Source organism: Penaeus monodon, chromosome 13 (genome assembly GCF_015228065.2).
Source record: "Penaeus monodon isolate SGIC_2016 chromosome 13, NSTDA_Pmon_1, whole genome shotgun sequence".
Lineage (NCBI taxonomy): Eukaryota > Metazoa > Arthropoda > Malacostraca > Decapoda > Penaeidae > Penaeus > Penaeus monodon.
In genome coordinates, this window is record NC_051398.1 from 43,896,098 (window position 1) to 43,919,270 (window position 23,173).

Genomic DNA, 23,173 nt, shown 5'->3' on the forward strand with positions numbered 1-23,173 from the left:
AAGAAAAAATTAAAATCAGTAGAAATGTGGTTCCTGATAAAAATGCTCGGGATTTCATGGAAAAAAGAGTTAAATGAAGAATTTTTAAGAAAGCAGGAGTTAAAAAAACCCTTGATGAAGTTTAAGGGAAAGACAATGCAATTTTTAGGACACGTAATGAGATTAAAGGATTGGAAAACTTATGTTAAAGAAGATAGAAGGAAAGAGAACAGGGGGAGACAGGCGAATTTATCCCAGCTTTTAACAAAGATCTCAAAATGGGCAGAAGGATTTAGAACTGCTAAAGTTGTCAACAGAAAAACGGATGAAACCTGATCCCCAAACCCCCTAAAAGGGAAAAGGCATTTGAAAAAGGAGATTCTCTTTACATATCTCTTTGGGACTAAGAAACAAAACACAATGCTTTACTAAGTAAGCACAAAAGGGTTTTGTTTTTCTAAAAATCCCCTTTCATATTTTTTTTTTTTTGGGGAATTCTTAATTGTGGTTAAAGTCTAGGCCCGCTTTGAAAGAGAAATGAGTTCTTTTTTCTAAATTTTTTAAAAAGGGTACTTATGTTTTTTGTTTATTGTGTGTGAGGGGAGGGGTGTCACGCATGCTTTTTAAATTTTTAAAAGGAGAAAAAAAAAATCATAGTGTTTTGATTTACTCTAATACTTTAAATTTTATGACATCGTTTATTAGAGAAAAGTCGTTTTTTTATTATATATTTTTGTTATTAATAATATTTTTATTATTTTTTGTTTTTATTATTTTTATTATTTTGTTTTTATTATTATTATTATTATTTTATTCTATCATTATTATTTATTTATTATTATTATTATTTACGTTATATTTTTTCTGGTAGAATTCGTGATCTTGCTGACTGGGGGGGGGGGCATCATGATTTCCTATCCGACACTGTTTGGCAAGATTTTTTCTTAAATTCTAGTCCTTTGCAATTACATCTTAAATGTGCTGTTTATGAGACCACTTACGAAAAGACGAGACACGACATATCGCCTTGAGAAGTCAAAAGCAGGGCGCAGGGGAAGTCGCCCGGTCACAAACCGCGGTTTATTGGGAAGGGTCCAATCAGGCAAGGTGGCACTGCCTTTAAACCCCTTATAATGAACCCAGAGTTTTTTTCCCTTTTAAAGGGTTGAAGTTTCTTGTAAATTCCTTTTCTGTTTTTAAAGGGGAAGTTCTTTTGATTTTATGCGGCAAAATTTAATAAGGGGGTTTTTTATGTTTTTTTTTTTTTAATCAGCATTGATGATGATAATAATAATAATAAAAAAATAATATAAAAATAATAATAATATAATAAATAAAAATTAATTCATTATTTTTATTAGCAGTATTATTTGTTATTATTTAAAATTATTTTTTTAAAGTTATTATAATCACATCATCATAAACATCTCTCATCACATATAATCATCATCATCATCATCATCATCATCATCATCATGCATTCTATTCGAAGGTTATTTTCATCTACTGAGTTAAGTGTTATTGTATTTTTTTTTTTTACGTAAATTGTAATGTTATTTGAATTTAAATTCCATATTTTGCATGTTACATCAATTGCAAGGAAATTTTTTGGGAAAAGAAAGTTTGGTAGTAAAACGTGCAAAAAACTGACAGTAGATTTTACATTATCATGGGCAAGCTTGAGACGAAGTTGGCTTTTCAGCCCCGGAAAAGAAAGTCCCAACGTGCGAAACTGACGATGACTCCCGGGTTTGACTTGGGTGTTTTAAAATTTTTGGGGGACTACCATAAAATTCGAAAACAAAAAAAAATTTGTGTTTATGTCAGCCGTCCGCTTGTGTTATGCAGTATATTACTTATTAAGATAATACTGTTGTTTGCTTTTCCTCAAAGTTGGGGGTTGGGAAACGTTAGGGATTATTATTATTACTATCACTTTATTATCGTTTCGTTATCGTTATCGTTTTTTGTTTTTCGTTCTTTATCTTTATCTTTACTTTACTTTATCTTTATCTTTTTCTTTTCTTTATCTTTTTCTTTTTCTTTTCTTTTTTTTATCTTTATCTTTAAATTTTAAAATTTTTCTTTATCATTATCATTATCATTATTTTTTTTTATTATTATTACTGTTTTATTATCCTTTATTATTATTTTATTTTTATTATTGTTGTTTTTTGTTGTTGTTGTTTTTTTTTGTTATTTTTTCACAAATTTTATAAATTTTTTGTTGTTTTTTATTTTGACAGAATTAATAAACATCATTACTTACACTAAAACTTTTACATTATCGTTACTATCAAAAATTTTTTTTATATTTTTAGAAACATTATTATCATGATCTTTTAAATTTTTTCCTTATTAACACTGTCCATTTTTTCGTGTTATCTTTTTTTATTTTTTTGCACAAAAACACCATTTTTCTTTTTTTTCCTTTGTGTTATTTAAACAATTAACATTTTTATTATGAATTTATATATTTTTTTTTCCTTTATTACCCTGTGTGTGTGTGTGTGTGTGTGTGGTTTTGGGGGTGGTGGTGTGGTGTGTGTGGTTTTTTTTTGTTGTGTGTGTGGCGTGTTGCGTGTGTGTGTGTGTGTGTTTTTGTGGCTTGTCTATGTTTAATTTTTTTTATTTTTTTTTTTGTTGTCTGATTATTTATTTTTTCTTCATCATTTCATCCCAAATATGACATCATAATATTTTCTCACGCAAATTCTGGTACCTTTGTTTAAATAAAATATGTCCCCATTAAAATTCTATTCTCGGAAACTCATGAAACTTTTCAGGTCTAAATACTCCCTCCCCGCAGGGTAAGACCCAAAGGGAATATAGGATTCCATGTCTTTTATTTGTCTGTCTTCCCCTCTTTCCTCTTCTCAATATTTATTTTATTTTCCTTTCCCTCTTGGGGTTTTTTTTAGTTTATGAAAAAACACACCAACAACAAAAACCACCACACAAACACACCACACACAAAACACACACACACCAAAACACACCACACAAACACACACACACACAAAAAAACACACCCAAACACACACACAAAAACACCAACACAAACACACACACACACAAAAACACGCACACACCACACAAACACACACACACACACACACCACACACACACAAACACACACACAAAAAACACACACAAAAACACACACAACAAAAACAAAAAACACCCCCAAAAACACACAAAAACCCCACAAACCACAAACACCCACAAAAACAAAAAAAAAAAAAAGAGTAGAGAGAGAGAGGGGAGAGAGGAGAGAGAGAGGAGAGAGAGAGGGATAATAAAAGGGTTCAAAAACCCGTGATACTGGTTAGCGGCTAGTCTAGTTGTATGACGGCTTGACTCTTTAATAATGATAGAGTACAAAACAGTAAGGGAACACACGAGATGATGTCGCGCGTCCGGCCGGCCAGCCCTGAAAGGTGAAGGCTGACCTGACCTTTATCACGTCGAGCCCTGGACATGAACTGGAGGTCAACGGTCAATAAATCGTCATGTACGCTTCGCTGATTTGATGGTTCAAAATTGGTTTTAAGCCACTGGTCATTATAAAATGGCTTACAGAAATTGTGCTTATGTATACGCCATATTCCCGGCCACCTTTTCCCGCCTCGCCCTCGAGGCCCCTTAGATTGGCCTAAGGGGGCCCAAAAGTCCTGTTTGCTGGTCATCTCGTTCTCGTGTGCGTTGCCTTTGGTGCATTTCGGGCTGCTCCCCTGTCGTTCTTTTTCTTCCGGCCCTTTTGGTAAATCCATCCGTCCTGACGTCCAATGCCCTCGATGGATTCACAGAGGCCCCCCTTGATTTCGGACGTCTGATTTCCTAGTAGTCCTCGTCCAGGCATAACTCGGCTGCGTACTCGTCCACACATTCTCGCAGATCTCGTCCAGGTCCTTCTCGGGTGCATGCTCATCCTCATGTCCTCGTAATCTTCGTCTGGAACTATGGGCGTCCGGGCAGGAGGCGTCCTCTTCGGCATCTCAGGACGGCTGATACCTGTGCTGACGAGTTCCTGTAGTTTGATTGCGGATGGCCATCCCATCCACAGCATCCTGGGGCGACTGGTACCTGCGCTGGCGAGTTCCTGGACGTCCCGGTAGGCGGCGCCCTTCCACTACATGGGGCGGCTTAATACCTGCTCCGAATGAACATCCTGGTCCGCAGGCTTCTGGCGATCTTCCGATGACATCCTAAGATGACCGTTTCTACAGCAGGGTCCTCCTTCGGTGTCAATTCGTCGGTCCGACTGCTATAAATTTTAAACGGGAACCCGATCTACCGTAAGGGCCAAGATAGTAAGAGAAAAAGAATGGCAACAGAGAAGAAGGGATGTTAGAGCCACCAGTCGGTTATTTATATAAATTTGCTGTTTTTATTATTATCTTTTTGTGTGTGTGTGCTGATCAGTAGCAATTGGCATGGACCTGGCTTGAACTACTAACCGTCTCTGATAGCTATGAGAGTAGCAAGTGTTTTTGGGTGTTTGGCGCTCCACGCTTTTCTTCTCCCTTTTTGGAGGGGGACGGCACGAAACCTCCTTTTCTTGCTCGGTTTTTTTGACTTCCGGTTTTTCTGGTGTTGACAAAACCGTGGGCACTTGTGTTGGTGAGGGTAGTAGAGGGGCAGGGGGTCCAGGCACTTGTGTTGCTCATCCCACTGCCGGTTGGGGGAAAAATTTTTTTCTATGTTCTTCCTCTTGGTTTTTTTTGACATTGTTCTCCTGGGGGTCACTGTGTCGACGCCTCGCTTTCATCCCAGGAACGATGCCCCACATTGTTGGGGGGCGTTTGCTGGTGCCCGGGCGGGAGGGGGGGGGCTGGATTGGGGCAAAGGGCGTGGGGGTGGCTAGGGGCGGGTGGGGAGGGGGGGAAAGGGGGGGGGTGGGGTGCCCAGGGGTGGTGGGCCAGGGGAGAGGGTTTTGTGGGGGGAAAAGGTTTGGGGATTTATTGATTGTATTTAAAAATTATCTGCCCGTCAACACTAAGGGCATTTGCGGCAATACCTTGTTAAACAGAAATTAAAATGTTTAAAACTTTAAAAAAACATCAATAGATATCTTAAAATAACAATAAACAAAATTTAAAAAACAAAGCATAAAAATTATACTCTAATGTATAAAATTTTTGCATAAACATTATGCATAATTAAATTTTTTTGAAAATATTAGTCTCCCTAAGGAAACTAATAAGACCCTTATGTCACAATACTCCCCCAATACATTTTCTCAGTGTATATGGGGGAGACAAGTACATAGTCTTCTTGTCTGAGAATGTTGCAATCTTTCCAATAAATGGTGTTGCGATGTTAAGGGCTCTTGGCATCCCTCACAAAGTGCCTGATTTTTTAGCCATCATAGGCCCAGAGTCAGTCTTGTGTGGCCCGATTATTTCAGCCTGTTAATGAACTTCCACTGTCGGTGGGATGGAGCTAGTCACCACTGCCAAGGTCATCTGCTAATCCTCGCAGTTTATTTCTGGAGAATGCCTCCATTGTTCCTTCCATTGTATCGCGAAGACAACTCCTAATGCTGGGGTTTCAGGCGGTGTGTGGGAGAGGAAAACGAGCATCACAAGGCTGAGCGGCAGCTGCCTAGCCTTCGAGCAGCTCGCTCATTCCCACTGACACCAACATGCGCTGGCACCCCAACACAGAGTTATCTTTTACGTGTTGACTCAGTGGAGCCAATCTTGAACTCCTCACTACTGGATGTGATGGAGTTTAGCTCTGATTGATTGCAAGGCACTACGAGAGTCACAATATATCACAATAGAATGGTTCATTAAGATCTATAGTCATCTTACCTGCTGCAAGGATGGCATGTAACTCTGCAGTGAAGATCGAGGCTCGCTAGGAAAGACTGCAGATGCAGTCTTACTTCTGCTCCACTGCTGCAAAGCCCACACCATTTTCAGATTGGGCGAAACCTCAGTATATATTGCGTCCGATCGTTTGTACTTAGAAATGTGCGGAAGAAATCTCTCTCTGACTTCCGCTTAGAATCTCTCCCCTTTCCCAATTCCGACCAAATCTAGCTCGAATTGATAGTCCAAGGGGGAATTGGGGAATTCAAACAGCCAGAACCTTAGTGAGACTTAAATTAAGTTCTTCTACAGAGTCCTCATTCTCCTACTAGGAGCGGCTATCCTCACAGGGGGTGAAAACCAATTGGATGTAGGAGATCCCGGAATCCTTTGTAGTCTCGTTATATAGTAAAATCAGTTCATGTAGTCCGGTGTAATGAAAGCAGGGGTTTCCACTCTCAGCATACAGGGACTCCACAGGTGAAGACCGAAAGCCCCAGTACAGATTCTGATAGCTTCAGATGAAACCGCGTCCACATCCGGAGAACAGGGAGTGCAGATGAATAAGCTTCACATCCATAGTCAAGCGTACTACGAATAAGCGCTCGGTTAAAGCCGCTAAGTAGAAGCGTTGTTGCGGTAATGCACCCCAAGATAAATGTGAAAGAACCGCAAAATACTAAGTGCTTTGTAGCCTTCACTTTAACTGTTGATGTGAGGCAACCCATGTAAGTCTTGAGGCAAAAATTAGACCCAAGTACTTCACCTCTTGGACAAAATTGCAGTGGGTTTGCTCCTAAATAGAGAAGGATTGGAACTTTCCTCGTTGTGGAATGTACAGCATGGTCTTGCTTTGAGAAAATTTGAACCAGATTATGGTTGGACACTGTAAAACCTGATATTGCAGTCTGCATGCGTCCTTGCACATCTGTAAGCCTCCTCCGAGACAGTACAGTGGAAAGTCATCCACATACAGATTACATGAGGACAGCCACTTGGAACAAACCTTTTATAATGTCATTTATAGCCAATGGCAAACAGTAGTCACAATTAGACACTCCTTGTGGGACCCCTTTCCAGATGGTCTTCACAGGTTAGAGAAACTGTTTCCCAACCGAACTCTGAATTTCCTGTTAGCAAGGAAGCTTTTGTATGAAGGTAGGTAATGCCCTCTTAAACCAAATGTCATACAGCTCATGAGTATGCCATGCTTCCAAGTAGATCATAAGCCTTTTCAAGGTCAAAGGAAAAGGACTGCCACATGTGACGTCGCTGTGCGAAGGAATTCTGTTATAGCAGTTTCCATCCGTCACAAGTGCATCTTTGGTCGATCTCAATTTTCTAAAAGCCATATTGATATGGGAGGTAAGCATCGTTTTCTTTTTAGCAGCCATGTCAACCTGAAGGTTACATTTTCTCCATCAGATTGGCAGATGCAGCTGGTGAGGAGAAATTGGTCTGTAATTTCTGGTGGGAAGATCTTTGCCAGGTTATGAACAGGAATGATTATAGCTCTTCCCTCGTGGATGGCACTGTGCCCTCCCTATAGATCCTATTGAACAAGTCCAACAGGAAACTTCTGGGACTCTCCGGTACGTGAGATTCATTTGAAATATGGAATATCGTCACGTCTGGGGCAGTCTTACGGCAGAGCTGAGCCAAGCAGAGTCCATCGCCTTGCGCAAAAATGGCAAGTTGTATGGAAGTTCTGCTGGCAAATTTCTAGGAAGAACGACACTGGGTGGTTGTTCCTGTTCAGACGAAGAGTGGAGAATCGCGCAGGTAAGGATGCTCCAGAGGAGATTCTCTGCCATGGATTTAGCTAGCTCATTAGCAATATCTTGTTGTCTTGATGAGTATTATGCCATCTATCTTCAGAAGGTTGTGTAGGAGTGCTCTTTCCAGCAATCTACGCACCTGTCCAACCCCATGCTCAAGGGGGTCCAGAGTTAATCGAGTGAGACATACTGTCTCCACGACGTCCGTCTCGCCCCTTTTAGCACGCGCCTGGCCTGGTCGGGGTCATTTTTGTAACTGATCAGGTTACAATGCGGGGCGTCGGTTCAACGTGCCTTAATGCCAGCGTTCCTTGCTCATGACAGGCTTGTTTGGCATTCATCAGACCACCATGGTACTGGATGGTCCGACGGTACGTCCGCTACTTTGGGAACGGATTTCTGCTGGCAAGGTGAATTAGTGATGTGAAGTGATTAACAGCATCTGAAAAACACTGAAAATCTTAACAGATCCTTGCAATACTGCAGTTGAGCTAAAAAAAGATTCAGTCTGCATGTTCAAGTCGCCCATCTCTGCACCCATTGACTGGAATTACAATTCACCTCCTCCAAAAAATATTTGAAAATGGTCGCTTCCATGTAAGTCTTTCCATGACCTAGCCAAGTGAAGTTTCAACTAGGGAATCAGGTGAACCTATTGATAGGTCTATATTGGAGAAGTCCCAGTTTGAACTGAAATGTGTGGGAGTGTCAAACTGTTCAGTAAAACTGCATCTTGCTCTAAGAACAAAGACTCCAAGGCCCTTCCTCGAGGGTTGCACAAAGTTTGTCTCCCAGAGGTGATGCCGACCATTGAAATCTCCCAGAGTAGAAATGGATGTGCAACTGCCCAAGTAGATCTTCCAAATCACTTATGTTGAGATGATGTGGAGAGGGAAGGTAGATGGATGCCAAACAGTGTAAGGTCGTGTCAAGCACTATTCTCACAGCCTTCACCTGACAGTGTTGTCTGCAGTGGAGCCTGAAGGGAATATCATGACGTACCATTACGCTACTCTCCATGAGTCCATTGTCAAAGGTCCATAATGGCTTGAACTTGAAATCCTCTCAGGAAATGGACTATTTTCCTGTCATAATCTCTTGTAGGCATTACACAAACTGGGTTCCATGAAGCTCTCAGATGTCGCAGTTCTTCCCCATTTTGCATGACTTCCCTGACAGTTCCCATTGGATTAGGGTATCCAGTTCTTTAGATATTTCTTCATAAGGTGTTTGGCAGCACCTGTGGTCAGGGTTTGCTACACCTTAGGCGTCCCTTTCCAGGATCATGGGAGTACCTTTTTAATGGTTGTTACCTGTGGAACTAGTTCCACAGGTTTCCCTTGGACAGTTTAGTAATTTCTTTGCCTAGGCAAAGGACGGACCTGACCTTTGCTTCAGGGGCAATTCTGTCTAGCAGCGGAGGCCACTCGTGGATTTGTTGCAGCTGGAGTCTTTGGGACAGGTTCAGGGATTCCTTGCCTGGGCAAAGGGCGCGCCTGAGCCTTTACTTCAGGAGCATTCTGCCTAGCAGCAGAGGCCCTCGTGGATTTGGTGGCAGCTGGAGCTGTCACGTTGAGGCCTATGGCAAGCCTTGCCTGATGGCTCAACGACGTACTTTGGAGGAGGAGTTCCTCAATAGACCCCTCACTTCCTACTCCGTTTCTGGTGGAACAACCACCAGAGGCATGCGTCAGCAATTTGGACTGAGTGTTAGAGGAAGTGCAGAGTGTGTGCTGTAAGAAGCTTGGAGGGCAAGGGGTTGGTGGGAAGAGATGGGCTAGAACCGAAGCAAGGAACTTACCTGGCTGTGCAAACAGCATACGGGCACGTCGCCTTCCTTGGAAACTAACTTCCCTTGACTCCTATTACCAATACTCCTTTTCAAATTTTACCTTTTACATTGCTTTGAAGAGCTTCATGAGTTCTTGCAGTGGTAACACATATTGTCGACCTGGGACAGTTGTCATCTCCTTGATGACATGTTGTACCACACTTTACACATAATCTTGTTGTCCATTTCTTTAAAAACGGCAAGAGTTGGCTGTCCATGCCCATAACCCTCGCAGTGGAGACCCAGCCATAGGGTTGGGGCACATATGCGCTTCCCTTGAGGTGGTACCATGCAACTTAACCGATTCTGGAAGGACTAATGTGTAAAAGTTAGAAGAAGAGCCTGGTGTCGACTGTCCAAACCATCAATTCTTCCTAAAACGTTTTACTGCCACTACATTAAAATTCCTATAGTTCCTCTAACAGTTTCTCATCAGACTACCTCATCAGGTCTCGGGAAAAGACAATTCCCTTCATGATTGAGGGTTTTGTGAAGGAGTGGAGAGCATGAAACTTGAGCCCCAGGAAGTTACATAATTGCCGCAGAGGTCACTCTCGTCAGGTGACGAAACCTCAACTCATCAGGTACCATCTCGTGTGGGGTGATACGAGGGATCACGTTGAATACTTCAACTATTTCCGATGAAACCTCAAAGATGCAAAGATCCATGATTGATACCACCACAATAGTCTTCAACAGGTACTTACTATATGAAATGCTTTCAGATTACCAGGTAAGATCTCCTTAGTGGATTGAGGAGGACTTTCCCTTCTTACCTGGGTTTTGGGAGCAGGGAACCATTAACGATTCCCATTCTGCCCTTTGGAAACTGAAAAGGGTTTCAGAGTGACAACGTGTGATTTCCAGAGAGAATGGTCGAGTGGAGTTGCGGCAGGTCGTCAGGGAGAGAGCTAGGATCTTTGTAAATTTGTAGTACTTATACAAATTGGAATTCTTCATTTCCTCACCCCCCCACCCACCATGAGAGTCCACGAGGGGAAGCTATAGTTGGGGTTCAAAATACTCCCCAACAGCCACAGGGGTAATGAGGAAATATTACGCAGCAACTTATCACGAGTACTGTGTGGCGATGTCGCTGTTGTGTTTTTTCGGACCCTATGCGCCTACCGACTGAATAGTGCCTGCTTGGACCCTAAGCCTATTTGACCCAAGCCGATTGGACTTGACCGGGCCTTGATCAAGCCCACCCGTCTAACCAGAATAAAGGACCAAGAGGTGTGTTGCTAGCTGCAAGGCGCAGCGTGCGCACGCTCAACCTACAAGGACTCTGTCTCCTTGGTTAATACGGGTGATGCCACGCACGGCAAACACACGTGGGAGAGCTTCCCTTAGTCTCCAAGATGAATGAACCAGGGGTGGGTACACCATCCCCTCTCATAGGCATTGGTGCACCAGGGAAGCCATTTGTCTCATCCCTCATGGTGACCTCTCCAGTATGGGTAGCCCTCTGGTCCGGCTCACCAGATCATTGGGACCTCAAGCCCCCCCACCGCGGCAAGGCGGCTTCCGTTAGGGGGGAAAAGGTTGTGTGAGTGTTCATGCTTTTGGAGGGTGGAGGTATAAGACATTCTCACAGGGGGGGGGGGGGTGCGAAAGGGAAAGGTTGGTAGGCAGATGTAGCAATCGGCGTTGTTGATTCTCTCGCAAAGATTAAGAAAAGGTCACGCTTTCCACCAACCACCATCAATTTGCCGTATGGGAACGGGTGTGTAAATGGTTGTGAGGTGATGAGTGTAAAGGAAGAGTTGAGGATGCGGAGAGATAGTGAGTGTGTCTGTGTTGAGTGTAGAGAGTGAAAAGGCGTGGTAAGTGTAAGTGCGAGAGTTCGGTATGCGTGCTTAGCCGAGAGGAGACAGCTTTTTACTTCCGTGTGCGGGGAAGACTTCCCTAACGCAGTGTGGTGCGGCGGTATGTGTCACTATACTCTATTACAGTCACCTGCCGTCCATCCCGCCTTACAGCCCTTCAGGTCCTGTTCTTTCAACGTACATCACGAGGTTATATTGTAAAAAGTTGTTAATATTCTCTTTTATTAAAATGAGGTAAAACACGAACAAAAGGAACACTAAAATTGAACACAAACGTAAAAGGAACACTAAAATTTAACACAAACGTAAAAGGAACACTAAAATTGAACACAAACGTAAAAGGAACACTAAAATCGCTTATAGAAATTAAAATATAAAACACAAATAAAACACACACGCAAGAACTTAAAACACGAAGTAAAAAGGGAGGCACCGGTCTATAAATCATTTAGCTTTTCTAACGCCACACAAGTATCTCCTGCTACCTAATTTGGAAGTTTCTCACGACCACTTAGCTTACTAGAAGGCCCATTCCGGGGTTCCTTTCTGAACAGCAGTTCCAAACCTCGGTCTGCCCACTCCGACCAAGCTGCCCAATCTCTCTAGCCTGTCTTCCCTTGTTACCTCGTGGCGCGAAAAGGCATAACTAAGGATTGGAATCTTCAAAACTAATTATATTTAAAACCTATATTAAAAGAACTTAAAAGTAGTCAAATAAATATGTAAAAGACAATAAAAAGGAATAAAATGATGAATACTACAGTAAAAATAAAATAGATTCCTCCTCTCGTATTTAACTAATTTCGTAAAACATTATCCAGTTCTTGCGTATGTGGGAATATAAATAAATACACTAAAAATAATCTTTTAATAACCATAAAACAAAGATAGAATAGACGGTAAAAATAAGGTAGGTGCAGTCGCGTTTTCTTTCCAAGCGCGTTTTCTTTCCACGCTGTGGAGCCTCGGGGCGAATATGGAGCATCCTCACCCCCGGGAGATAAATCGGCTCCAAGCACCGTCTTAGTGGCTGTTTTCATATATTTTTTTTCCATGCCTGCGGGAGAGGTAGAGTGAGAGGGATTTTTTAGGGTAAAGTTTCTCGTCGTGTTCCGGGGGAAACCGTGTTTCACGAAAAACTCCCCCCCCTAAAAGCCGGAAACCCCCGGGGGGTTGGGTGCTACACAGTGCAAAACGGCTGCACCCCCTCCCGAGTTCGATGCTGGAATAAGGGCTTTTTAGACAAGGCTTTTGGCGATCAGGCACAACCGGGACTTCGACTGAAAAAGGAGGAAGCATCTTCATGGGTTTTTTACACAGAATCAACTCATGTAGTTTAGTAAAGCAAGGTAAATACCCCGTATGGTGCACAAAACCTGATGACCGACTCCCCAAAGGATAAAAACTCCGCCCGTGCCTGGATTGCTTAAACCCTATTCATCAGATCGTTTCCCGTGTTTGGTTGCAAGCCGGAAGGGCCGGGTACACTTGGCTTTGATTGTCCCCATTCATGGTCACATTTTGATCGTCTGCGGGGTCATCTGGATCCGGGACACCCCCTGGGGCTTCCGGGAATACAAATCCTCCCGGGGAACATATCTTCCGTTGATTAAAATAGGGCCCACTTCAGCTCCTTTTTTTGGTGTGTGGGGGTCTTGCACGAGTATTCAGGGCCCCCCACTTTCTTAGGACGGGAAGGCCACTCCACCGGGGCCCCAACGCTGCTAAAAAGGTGGGACCCTCGGCGTAGATTCGAAACAGACGAGTTCTCCGTTTTTGGGACTAAACCTTCGCCTCACTTTCGGCGTAGTCCCGGGCCCTCTTTTTCCCAGAATTTCTGGCCCATTCCAAGCATTTCTCGGCGTTCCCCAGTCTCCCTGAGTATCCTTGCAGCATTTTACCATTTCCCGAAATTGGTCAGCAAGGGGGAATAGCTATCACGTCTATTTTAAATAAAGGGGTTTTTATTCCACTCCTGTGTATAGCAGTGTTCATTGCGAGAAACAAAAACGCCAACTTTTCCCAGTCTTGTGGATGCTGTTATCAGGTTGCCAGGGAAAACTTTCACTACACGGTTTATTTTCCACCATACCGTTTTTCCTGTGGATGGACTTGTAGTGTGCTAGTCTTTCCTTTAAAATTTCACACACCGTTTAAAAGATTTTTCGTAAATTCACTACCATTATCCATAAGCGTCTTAGGGGGGCCAAATAAAGTAAAATAATTTTCAATAAAAACATCAGACTGAATTAGCGTCCCGATTTACCAAAGTATCATTTGTGAAAACGGAAAAGTGATCAATAACTACAAGAATATCTGTGCCCCGGCGAGTAACATCTTAACAATCAGCCGACCTCTCCGAAAGGTGAAAATATTTGGCATAGATGCGAGAGGGGCTTGCTTAGAAGCCACATTTCCTTCTTTTTACACTCCCGCAAGACAGAACGAACTTTCGAACCTCTGACTGCATCTGAGGGGAAATATAAAGGGTCCCCCAATCTACAGTAGGGGCGAAAAACACCCCGGTGGCAGCAGTTCTATCTCCATGAACGAACTCTAGAACCTTTATCCTTAGCGATCGCGGAATCACGAGCTGCTGAACAACTCTCTCAGGAAGGACACGATTGTGATACAACAACCCATCTCTTAACTCGAATTCATCTAGAGGGAACAGAAGTCTCCTCCGGGGTGCTCGTCTCTCCCTCAGATATTCAATGACTTCTCTCCACAACGGATCGTCCCGTTGAGCCTCTGCTACTTGCTGTGGATCGAAATCTGAATCAATGGCAGCTACTTTCCGACTAAGTAGGTCAGGCAGATGATGGGAAGCACCTGGCTTATATTTTATAAAATAATTATAAAAGGACAGCTCATGACTCCATCTGGTCATTCGGATGGATTTGGTAGGGCGTTTAAAAACATGAATCAATGGGCGATGATCAGTAAAAATAGTAAAATGACGGCCATATAAGTACGCATTGTAATTACGTACTGATTCCACTACTGCAAGAGCTTCTAAGTCAATGATAGGGAATTTGCGCTCAGAATCCCTCAACTTTCTCGAGTAGTAAGCGACTGCTTGGGGAACACCTTTATCATCCCTCTGCATAAGGCAGGATCCTATTGCCAACCCTGAAGCATCTGAATGGACTTCAAAATGTTTATTAAAGTCTGGCTTACGTAATACAGGAGCCGTTATTAATTTGTCTTTCAGTTGCTGAAAGGCCTGTTGCTGCTCCTCTACCCATACAAATTTCTCGTTCTTTCGAAGAAGTTTCGTTAACGGGGCCGCCAACATGGCATAGTTCTCCACGTGCCTTCGGAAGAATCCTGTGGCACCCAAAAATTGACGGACCTGGCGTACTGTCCGTGGGGGTTGCATCCTCGAGATGGCCTCGACCTTCTCCGGATCTGGAGAGATGCCCTGTGGAGTAACCAGGAAGCCTAGGAATTTAAAGGAATTTACAGCAAACTGGCATTTTGCTACATTAAGCCTAAATCCGGCCTGAGCCAACAAATCCAATACCTCCTCGAGATGAGCAAGATGTTCCTCAAAAGATTTGGAATACACCACCACATCATCAAGATAAGCAAGGGCGTGTTTCCCCAAAGTTGGGCTGAGGACAGCATTTATAGCCCTTTGAAATGTTGACGGTGCAGTTGCAAGACCAAATGGCATCCTACGAAAATGAAATAAGCGAAACCCGTCGCTAAAAGCAGTCTTTGGTCTGTCCTTGGGTTCCACCTCGATCGTCCAATAGGCTGACTTTGTATCTAATGCGGTAAACCATTTAGTGCCTGAAAGTTCGTCAATGGTTTGGTCTAACCTCGGCATGGGGTATGCATCTGCTACCGTGACCCTATTCAGTTGACGGTAATCTACACAAAACCGAATTCCCCCGTCCTTCTTTCTGACCAAAACCACGGGAGATAACCATGGGGATGTAGATGGCTCTATAACCCCGTCTAACAACATCCTATCACACTCTTCCCGAATCTTCGCACGGGCACTCTCAGGGAGCCTCCACTGCCGAGTGCGTATTGGCTGCGCACCGGTGGTGGGGATACAGTGCCTAATGTTAGGGATCTTCCCCAAAGGAGCAGATTCGTCGAACAATACCGAATGGTTTTGCAGTACTGCCAAGAGTTCATCTCGTCTGATGGATCCGAGATGATCAAGACTGGCCTTGGTAATCAAACACTCATTCCCTGAAGGTGTAAAAATGGGCAACACTTCTGCACTCGCAGATGGAAACAAATCGAAGTCGTCATGGTCATACCCAAAGTCACCAACACCGAAACGATCATCAAAATCATCTGTGAAATCGTCGAACTGTTGCTGGTCCGACTCGCAGGTTTCGTTCATAGCATTAACAGCGCCTCCAGAACCATCACCACCAAAACATTGAAAACGAGAATTAAGGTCATAAGAACAATTAAAACCGTTATCATAAGAACAATTAAAATCACCACCACCATTAAAGCAAACATTTCCCTCATCGTCATTGTCACTTTTCGGCAAGGTATCCTTATGAGACTCGTAAACACCATCTATTGATTCTAAGTGCGCAATGGGCATCCCTTGCTGCAATATGACTGGCACATGACGATCATTGACAAGCCAAATTCGTACCCGATCTCCCGTCAATTCTATTAGGCTACGCGGAATTAAAACTTGGGCAGTCAAGCCCGTAACCATAGCAACCACTTGACATTCCTCATTTGAGACTATGCCGGACACAAACATCCCAGTATTTGGGGGACAAACTACCGTCTCGGCGCAAAATACTGGTGTGGTACCATGAACAGGACTAATCTGCGCCATATTAGGCCTACGACACACTGCAAGTACCTTAATAGCCAAAGATGGACAATCAGTAAAATTCAATTTAAACCTTAAACCATTGAGTGTGACATAATTACGCACGGGAGAGTGATATGCTATTAGCCTGAAGTTAAAACGGCGTAGCCAGTCCATTCCAAGTAAAACATCTCCCGGAAAGCTTACATCATTAGATACAATGTCAACAGTGTGATGACAGGAAACCTCCTCGCTAAGTTGGAAGAACAAGCTCACATTCTGCAACGTACGAAATGAGTGGCCCGATGCTCCTCGCAACGTACGACAGGAAGGACGGAATGAACGGAGATTTAGTTTTTCCTTCATACTCTCCTTAAGGAGGGTTATCTCTGATCCTGTGTCAATAAAGCACGTGCACGCAACCCCGTTAATGCGTAGCGTTATCAAAGGTCTGCCGGTTTTAATTTTATCTGTGACAGGTGCAGTTTGCGGTTGCTGCATCTCTACACAAACAAATTGTCGCGTGTTCCCGGGGTATTCGCCGCGCGAGAAGCTGAGAACGGTCGCGTCCCGCGGGCTGTCGAAAAGGGACAGTTTCTCATTAAGTGGCCTGTCCGGTTACAGGTGTAACACCGGAGTAAATTGTTTCTCCCCGGAGTCGTATTTTGCCTCCCCCTACAGTCTTTCGTGTCATGGGTGTGCGAATTATGATATGCACAGAAACGCGGTGGTTGGACGCGCGGTGACATGGCGGTTGCTCTATTCCCCATTACCTTATTACCGTTGGTCCGAATATTCCACATTCTTTGCGCCGCATCTATGAGTAATTGCAGAGGGTCATCCTCTTTCAGGGCTAACGCCTCTCTTAGCCACTGAGGAAGTCCCTGCAAGAAGATGCGTCTTATCAATGCATCCGGCACTCCGATTGAACGGGGGTAATCACGCGCGCCCTGGTACACTACGGACTCTATGATAACGAAAAAGTCAATCGGCGCCTGACCAGGAGCAAGGTTATAATTATTCAGGTGGTTGAAGAAATCGATGAACGAGCATGTACCCCTGAATTTCGTGCGCAGTTTTTCTTTAAATTCAACCCATGAGATGATGTTATCGAAGACAGGAGAATTGACAACAAGTTCCGCAGTACCACGACATGAGGTTCGCGCTGCTCTGATAAACGACTCGTCTGTCCGCGGCTGCGTAATGTTTTCTATCTGTCGGAGCCACGATTCTACCTCCTGATTTCTTTTGAGAGGTTGAGATGCTGGCGTATCAGCCCTAAAGTGAGGAATTGCCTCTTTATGAAGTACGTATTCTATTTGCGGCCGTGCTTCGGATGTTAACGAATGATCATTCGTACTATTCTGGACCAGGGCTGAGTACTGTGCCTGTAAACTGGCCATTTGCTCACTAAGCTGTTGGAATTTTTGTGTCAATTCCTCGTACATCGGAAGATCTAACTGTTCACGCGACGGCATCCGCGGCAATTCACGCGTTGATCCCTGTGACCCATTATCTTCCCTACGGGGTGAACTCGTTCTAGATGTCCCGGCCATTTCTCCGTCATTGTTTCATTTAGACCGTCTATTCATACTGACTTAACGCGGGTTAAACAAAACAAGCAAGCAAAACAAGGGTGACGCTAACCTCCCACTGTCACAAGCAAAGATCGTCAGGCAGACGGCTACTCGTTACAAGGAACACTTAACGACTCACCGCTCGGCACCACGTAATGGATCGTATCCCACGCTCGCCACCAAATAATTAACCGTATGCAAGTTGTAGCAATCGGCGTTGTTGATTCTCTCGCAAAGATTAAGAAAAGGTCACGCTGCCACCACCCATTTAATTGCCGTATGGGAACGGGTGTGTAATGGTTGTGAGGTGATAGTGTAAAGGAAGAGTGTGAGGAGCGGAGAGATAGTGAGGGTGTCTGTGTGAGTGTATGAGAGAGAAAAGGCGTGTTAAGTGTAATGTGCGAGAGTTCGGTATGCGTGCTTTAGCCGAGAGGAGACGTGTGCGGGGGAAGACTTCCCTAACGCAGTGTGGTGCGGCGGTATGTGTCACTATACTCTATTACAGTCACCTGCCGTCCATCCCGCCTTACAGCCCTTCAGGTCCTGTTCTTTCAACGTACATCACGAGGTTATATTGTAAAAAGTTGTTAATATTCTCTTTTATTAAAATGAGGTAAAACACGAACAAAAGGAACACTAAAATTGAACACAAACGTAAAAGGAAACACTAAAATTGAACACAACGTAAAAGAACACTAAAATTGAACACAAACGTAAAAGGAACACTAAAATCGCTTATAGAAATTAAAATATAAAACACAAATAAAACACACACGCAAGAACTTAAAACACGAAGTAAAAAGGGAGGCACCGGTCTATAAATCATTTAGCTTTTCTAACGCCACATAAGTATCTCCTGCTACCTAATTTGGAAGTTTCTCACGACCACTTAGCTTACTAGAAGGCCCATTCCGGGGTTCCTTTCTGAACAGCAGTTCCAAACCTCGGTCTGCCCACTCCGACCAAGCTGCCCAATCTCTCTAGCCTGTCTTCCCTTGTTACCTCGTGGCGCGAAAAGGCATAACTAAGGATTGGAATCTTCAAAACTAATTATATTTAAAACCTATATTAAAAGAACTTAAAAGTAGTCAAATAAATATGTAAAAGACAATAAAAAGGAATAAAATGATGAATACTACAGTAAAAATAAAATAGATTCCTCCTCTCGTATTTAACTAATTTCGTAAAACATTATCCAGTTCTTGCGTATGTGGGAATATAAATAAATACACTAAAAATAATCTTTTAATAACCATAAAACAAAGATAGAATAGACGGTAAAAATAAGGTAGGTGCAGTCGCGTTTTCTTTCCAAGCGCGTTTTCTTTCCACGCTGTGGAGCCTCGGGGCGAATACGGAGCATCCTCACCCCGGGAGATAAATCGGCTCCAAGCACCGTCTTAGTGGCTGTTTTCATATATTTTTTTTCCATGCCTGCGGGAGAGGTAGAGTGAGAGGGAGTTTACGGTAAAGTTTCGTCGTCGTGTTCACGGCGGAAACCGTGATTCACGACAACTCCTCCCCCTACAAGCGCGGCAACCCAGGGTTGGCGTGCTACACAGCTGCAAAACGGCTGCACCTCCTGCCGAGTTCTGATGCTGGAATAATGGGCGTTTAGACAAGGCGTTTGGCGATCAGGCACAACCAGGACTTCGACTGCAAAAAGGAGAGAAGCATCTTCATTAGGTTTTACACAGAATCAACTCATGTAGTTTAGTAAAGCAAGAGTGAATAGCCCGTATGGTGCACACAACCTGATGACCGACTCCCCAAAGGTATAAAAACTCACGACCGTGCCTGGAGTGCTTAATACCCTATTCATCAGCATCAGCTTCGTGTTGTGGTGCAAGTCCGGAAGGGCCAGGTACAGCTTGGTCTTCTGATTCGTCCCCATCGTCATGGTCATCATCTTGATCGTCTGCGGGGTCATCTGGATCCTGGACATCATCCCCTGGGGCTTCCGGGAATACAAACTCCTCTCGGGGAACATATCTTCTCAGTTGATTGATATGGCACTTCAGCTCCTTGTTTGGTGTGTAGGGGTCTTGCACGACGTAGTTCACGGGTCCCACTTTCTTCAGGACGCGGACAGGCCTACTCCACCGGGGCGCCAACGCTGCTACACGGTGCGGACGTCCTCGGCGTATGATTCGTACCAGCACGAGTTCTCCGATTTCTGGACTAAACCTTCGCCTCACTTTTCGGTCGTAGTCCCGGGCCCATCTTTCCCTAGAATTTCTGGCCGATTCCACAGCAGTTTCTCGAGCGTCGCGCAGTCTCCCTCTGAGTATCCTTGCAGCATCTTCATCCATTTCCTGATAATTGGTCAGCAAGGCTGGAAAGTAGCTATCACGTCCTATTAATAAATACAAAGGGGTTTGATTCACACTCCTGTGTATAGCAGTGTTCATTGCGAGACATACATACGGCAACATCTTATCCCAGTCTTGTGGATGCTGTCCTATCAGGGTTGCCAGGGAATCTTTCACTACACGGTTGACTCTTTCCACCATACCGTTTGCCTGTGGATGGTAGCTTGTAGTGTGCATAGTCTTTACCTTTAATATTTCACACACCTGTTTAAAAAGATTGTTCGTAAATTCACTACCATTATCAGTAAGCAGTGCTCTAGGGGGACCAAATAAAGTAAAATAATTTTCAATAAATGCATCAGCTACTGAATTAGCGTCCCGATTCACCAAAGGTATCATTTGTAGAAATCGCGAAAAGGATCAATAACTACAAGTACATATCTGTGACCCCTGGCTGAGTATACCATCTCTAACAAATCAGCCGACACACTCTCGAAAGGCTGAGATACTTCTGGCATAGATGCGAGAGGGGCTTGCTTAGAAGCCACACCTTTCCTTCTTTGACACTCCCTGCAAGACAGCACGAACTTTCGAACCTCTGACTGCATCTGAGGGAAGTAGTACCGATCCCTCAATCTACAGTAGGTGCGAAAAACACCCGGATGAGCAGCAGTTCTATCTCCATGAACGAACTCTAGAACCTTTCTCCTTAGCGCTCGCGGAATCAAAACGAGCTGCTGAACAACTCTCTCAGGAAGGACACGATTGTGATACAACAACCCATCTCTTAACTCGAATTCATCTAGAGGGAACAGAAGTCTCCTCCGGGGTGCTCGTCTCTCCCTCAGATATTCAATGACTTCTCTCCACAACGGATCGTCCCGTTGAGCCTCTGCTACTTGCTGTGGATCGAAATCTGAATCAATGGCAGCTACTTTCCGACTAAGTAGGTCAGGCAGATGATGGGAAGCACCTGGCTTATATTTTATAAAATAATTATAAAAGGACAGCTCATGACTCCATCTGGTCATTCGGATGGATTTGGTAGGGCGTTTAAAAACATGAATCAATGGGCGATGATCAGTAAAAATAGTAAAATGACGGCCATATAAGTACGCATTGTAATTACGTACTGATTCCACTACTGCAAGAGCTTCTTAAGTCAATGATAGGGAATTTGCGCTCAGAATCCCTCAACTTTCTCGAGTAGTAAGCAACTGCTTGGGGAACACCTTTATCATCCCTCTGCATAAGGCAGGATCCTATTGCCAACCTGAAGCATCTGAATGGACTTCAAAATGTTATTAAAGTCTGGCTTACGTATACAGGAGCCGTTATTAATTTGTCTTTCAGTTGCTGAAAGGCCTGTTGCTGCTCCTCTACCCATACAAATTTCTCGTTCTTTCGAAGAAGTTTCGTTAACGGGGCCGCCAACATGGCATAGTTCTCACGTGCCTTCGGAAGAATCCTGTGGCACCCAAAAATTGACGGACCTGGCGTACTGTCCGTGGGGGTTGCATCCTCGAGATGACCTCGACCTTCTCCGGATCTGGAGAGATGCCCTGTGGAGTAACCAGGAAGCCTAGGAATTTAAAGAATTTACAGCAAACTGGCATTTTGCTACATTAAGCCTAAATCCGGCCTGAGCAACAAATCCAATACCTCCTCGAGATGAGCAAGATGTTTCTCAAAAGATTTGGAATACACCACCACATCATCAAGATAAGCAAGGGCGTGTTTCCCCAAAGTTGGGCTGAGGACAGCATTTATAGCCCTTTGAAATGTTGACGATGCAGTTGCAAGACCAATGGCATCTACGAAAATGAAATAAGCGAAACCCGTCGCTAAAAGCAGTCTTTGGTCTGTCCTTGGGTTCCACCTCGATCGTCCAATAGGCTGACTTTGTATCTAATGCGGTAAACCATTTAGTGCCTGAAAGTTCGTCAATGGTTTGGTCTAACCTCGGCATGGGGTATGCATCTGCTACCGTGACCCTATTCAGTTGACGGTAATCTAACACAAAACCGAATTCCCCCGTCCTTCTTTCTGACCAAACCACGGGAGATAACCATGGGGATGTAGATGGCTCTATAACCCCGTCTAACAACATCCTATCACACTCTTCCCGAATCTTCGCACGGGCACTCTCAGGGAGCCTCCACTGCCGAGTGCGTATTGGCTGCGCACCGGTGGTGGGGATACAGTGCCTAATGTTAGGGATCTTCCCAAAGGAGCAGATTCGTCGAACAATACCGAATGGTTTTGCAGTACTGCCAAGAGTTCATCTCGTCTGATGGATCCGAGATGATCAAGACTGGCCTGGTAATCAAAACACTCATTCCCTGAAGGTGTAAAAATGGGCAACACTTCTGCACTCGCAGATGGAAACAAATCGAAGTCGTCATGGTCATACCCAATGTCACCAACACCGAAACGATCATCAAAATCATCTGTGAAATCGTCGAACTGTTGCTGGTCCGACTCGCAGGTTTCGTTCATAGCATTAACAGCGCCTCCAGAACCATCACCACCAAAACATTGAAAACGAGAATTAAGGTCATAAGAACAATTAAAACCGTTATCATAAGAACAATTAAAATCACCACCACCATTAAAGCAAACATTTCCCTCATCGTCATTGTCACTTTTCGGCAAGGTATCCTTATGAGACTCGTAAACACCATCTATTGATTCTAAGTGCGCAATGGGCATCCTTGCTGCAATATGATGGCACATGACGATCATTGACAAGCCAAATTCGTACCCGATCTCCGTCAATTCTATTAGGCTACGCGGAATTAAAACTTGGGCAGTCAAGCCGTAACCATAGCAACCACTTGACATTCCTCATTGAGACTATGCCGGACACAAACATCCCAGTATTTGGGGGACAAACTACCGTCTCGGCGCAAAATACTGGTGTGGTACCATGAACGGACTAATCTGCGCCATATTAGGCCTACGACACACTGCAAGTACCTTAATAGCCAAAGATGGACAATCAGTAAAATTCAATTTAAACCTTAAACCATTGAGTGTGACATAATTACGCACGGGAGAGTGATATGCTATTAGCCTGAAGTTAAAACGGCGTAGCCAGTCCATTCCAAGTAAAAACATCTCCCGGAAAGCTTACATCATTAGATACAATGTCAACAGTGTGATGACAGGAAACCTCCTCGCTAAGTTGGAAGAACAAGCTCACATTCTGCAACGTACGAAATGAGTGGCCCGATGCTCCTCGCA

At 43.9% G+C, this 23,173-nt stretch overlaps 1 protein-coding gene across 1 annotated transcript; it reads right to left on the reverse strand.

Moving 5' to 3' along the window:
* Positions 1 to 18,512: 18,512 nt before the first annotated feature.
* On the reverse strand, positions 18,513 to 21,999 carry LOC119579946. The gene is made up of 8 exons (XM_037927792.1): positions 21,979 to 21,999; positions 21,590 to 21,835; positions 21,383 to 21,489; positions 21,061 to 21,209; positions 20,392 to 20,900; positions 19,477 to 20,191; positions 19,082 to 19,271; positions 18,513 to 18,639 (listed from the first exon to the last, which is right to left on the reverse strand). The coding sequence occupies exons 1-8, from the start codon at positions 21,997 to 21,999 to the stop codon at positions 18,513 to 18,515; spliced, it is 2,064 nt and encodes a 687-aa protein (XP_037783720.1).
* Between the last annotated feature and the right edge of the window lie 1,174 nt (positions 22,000 to 23,173).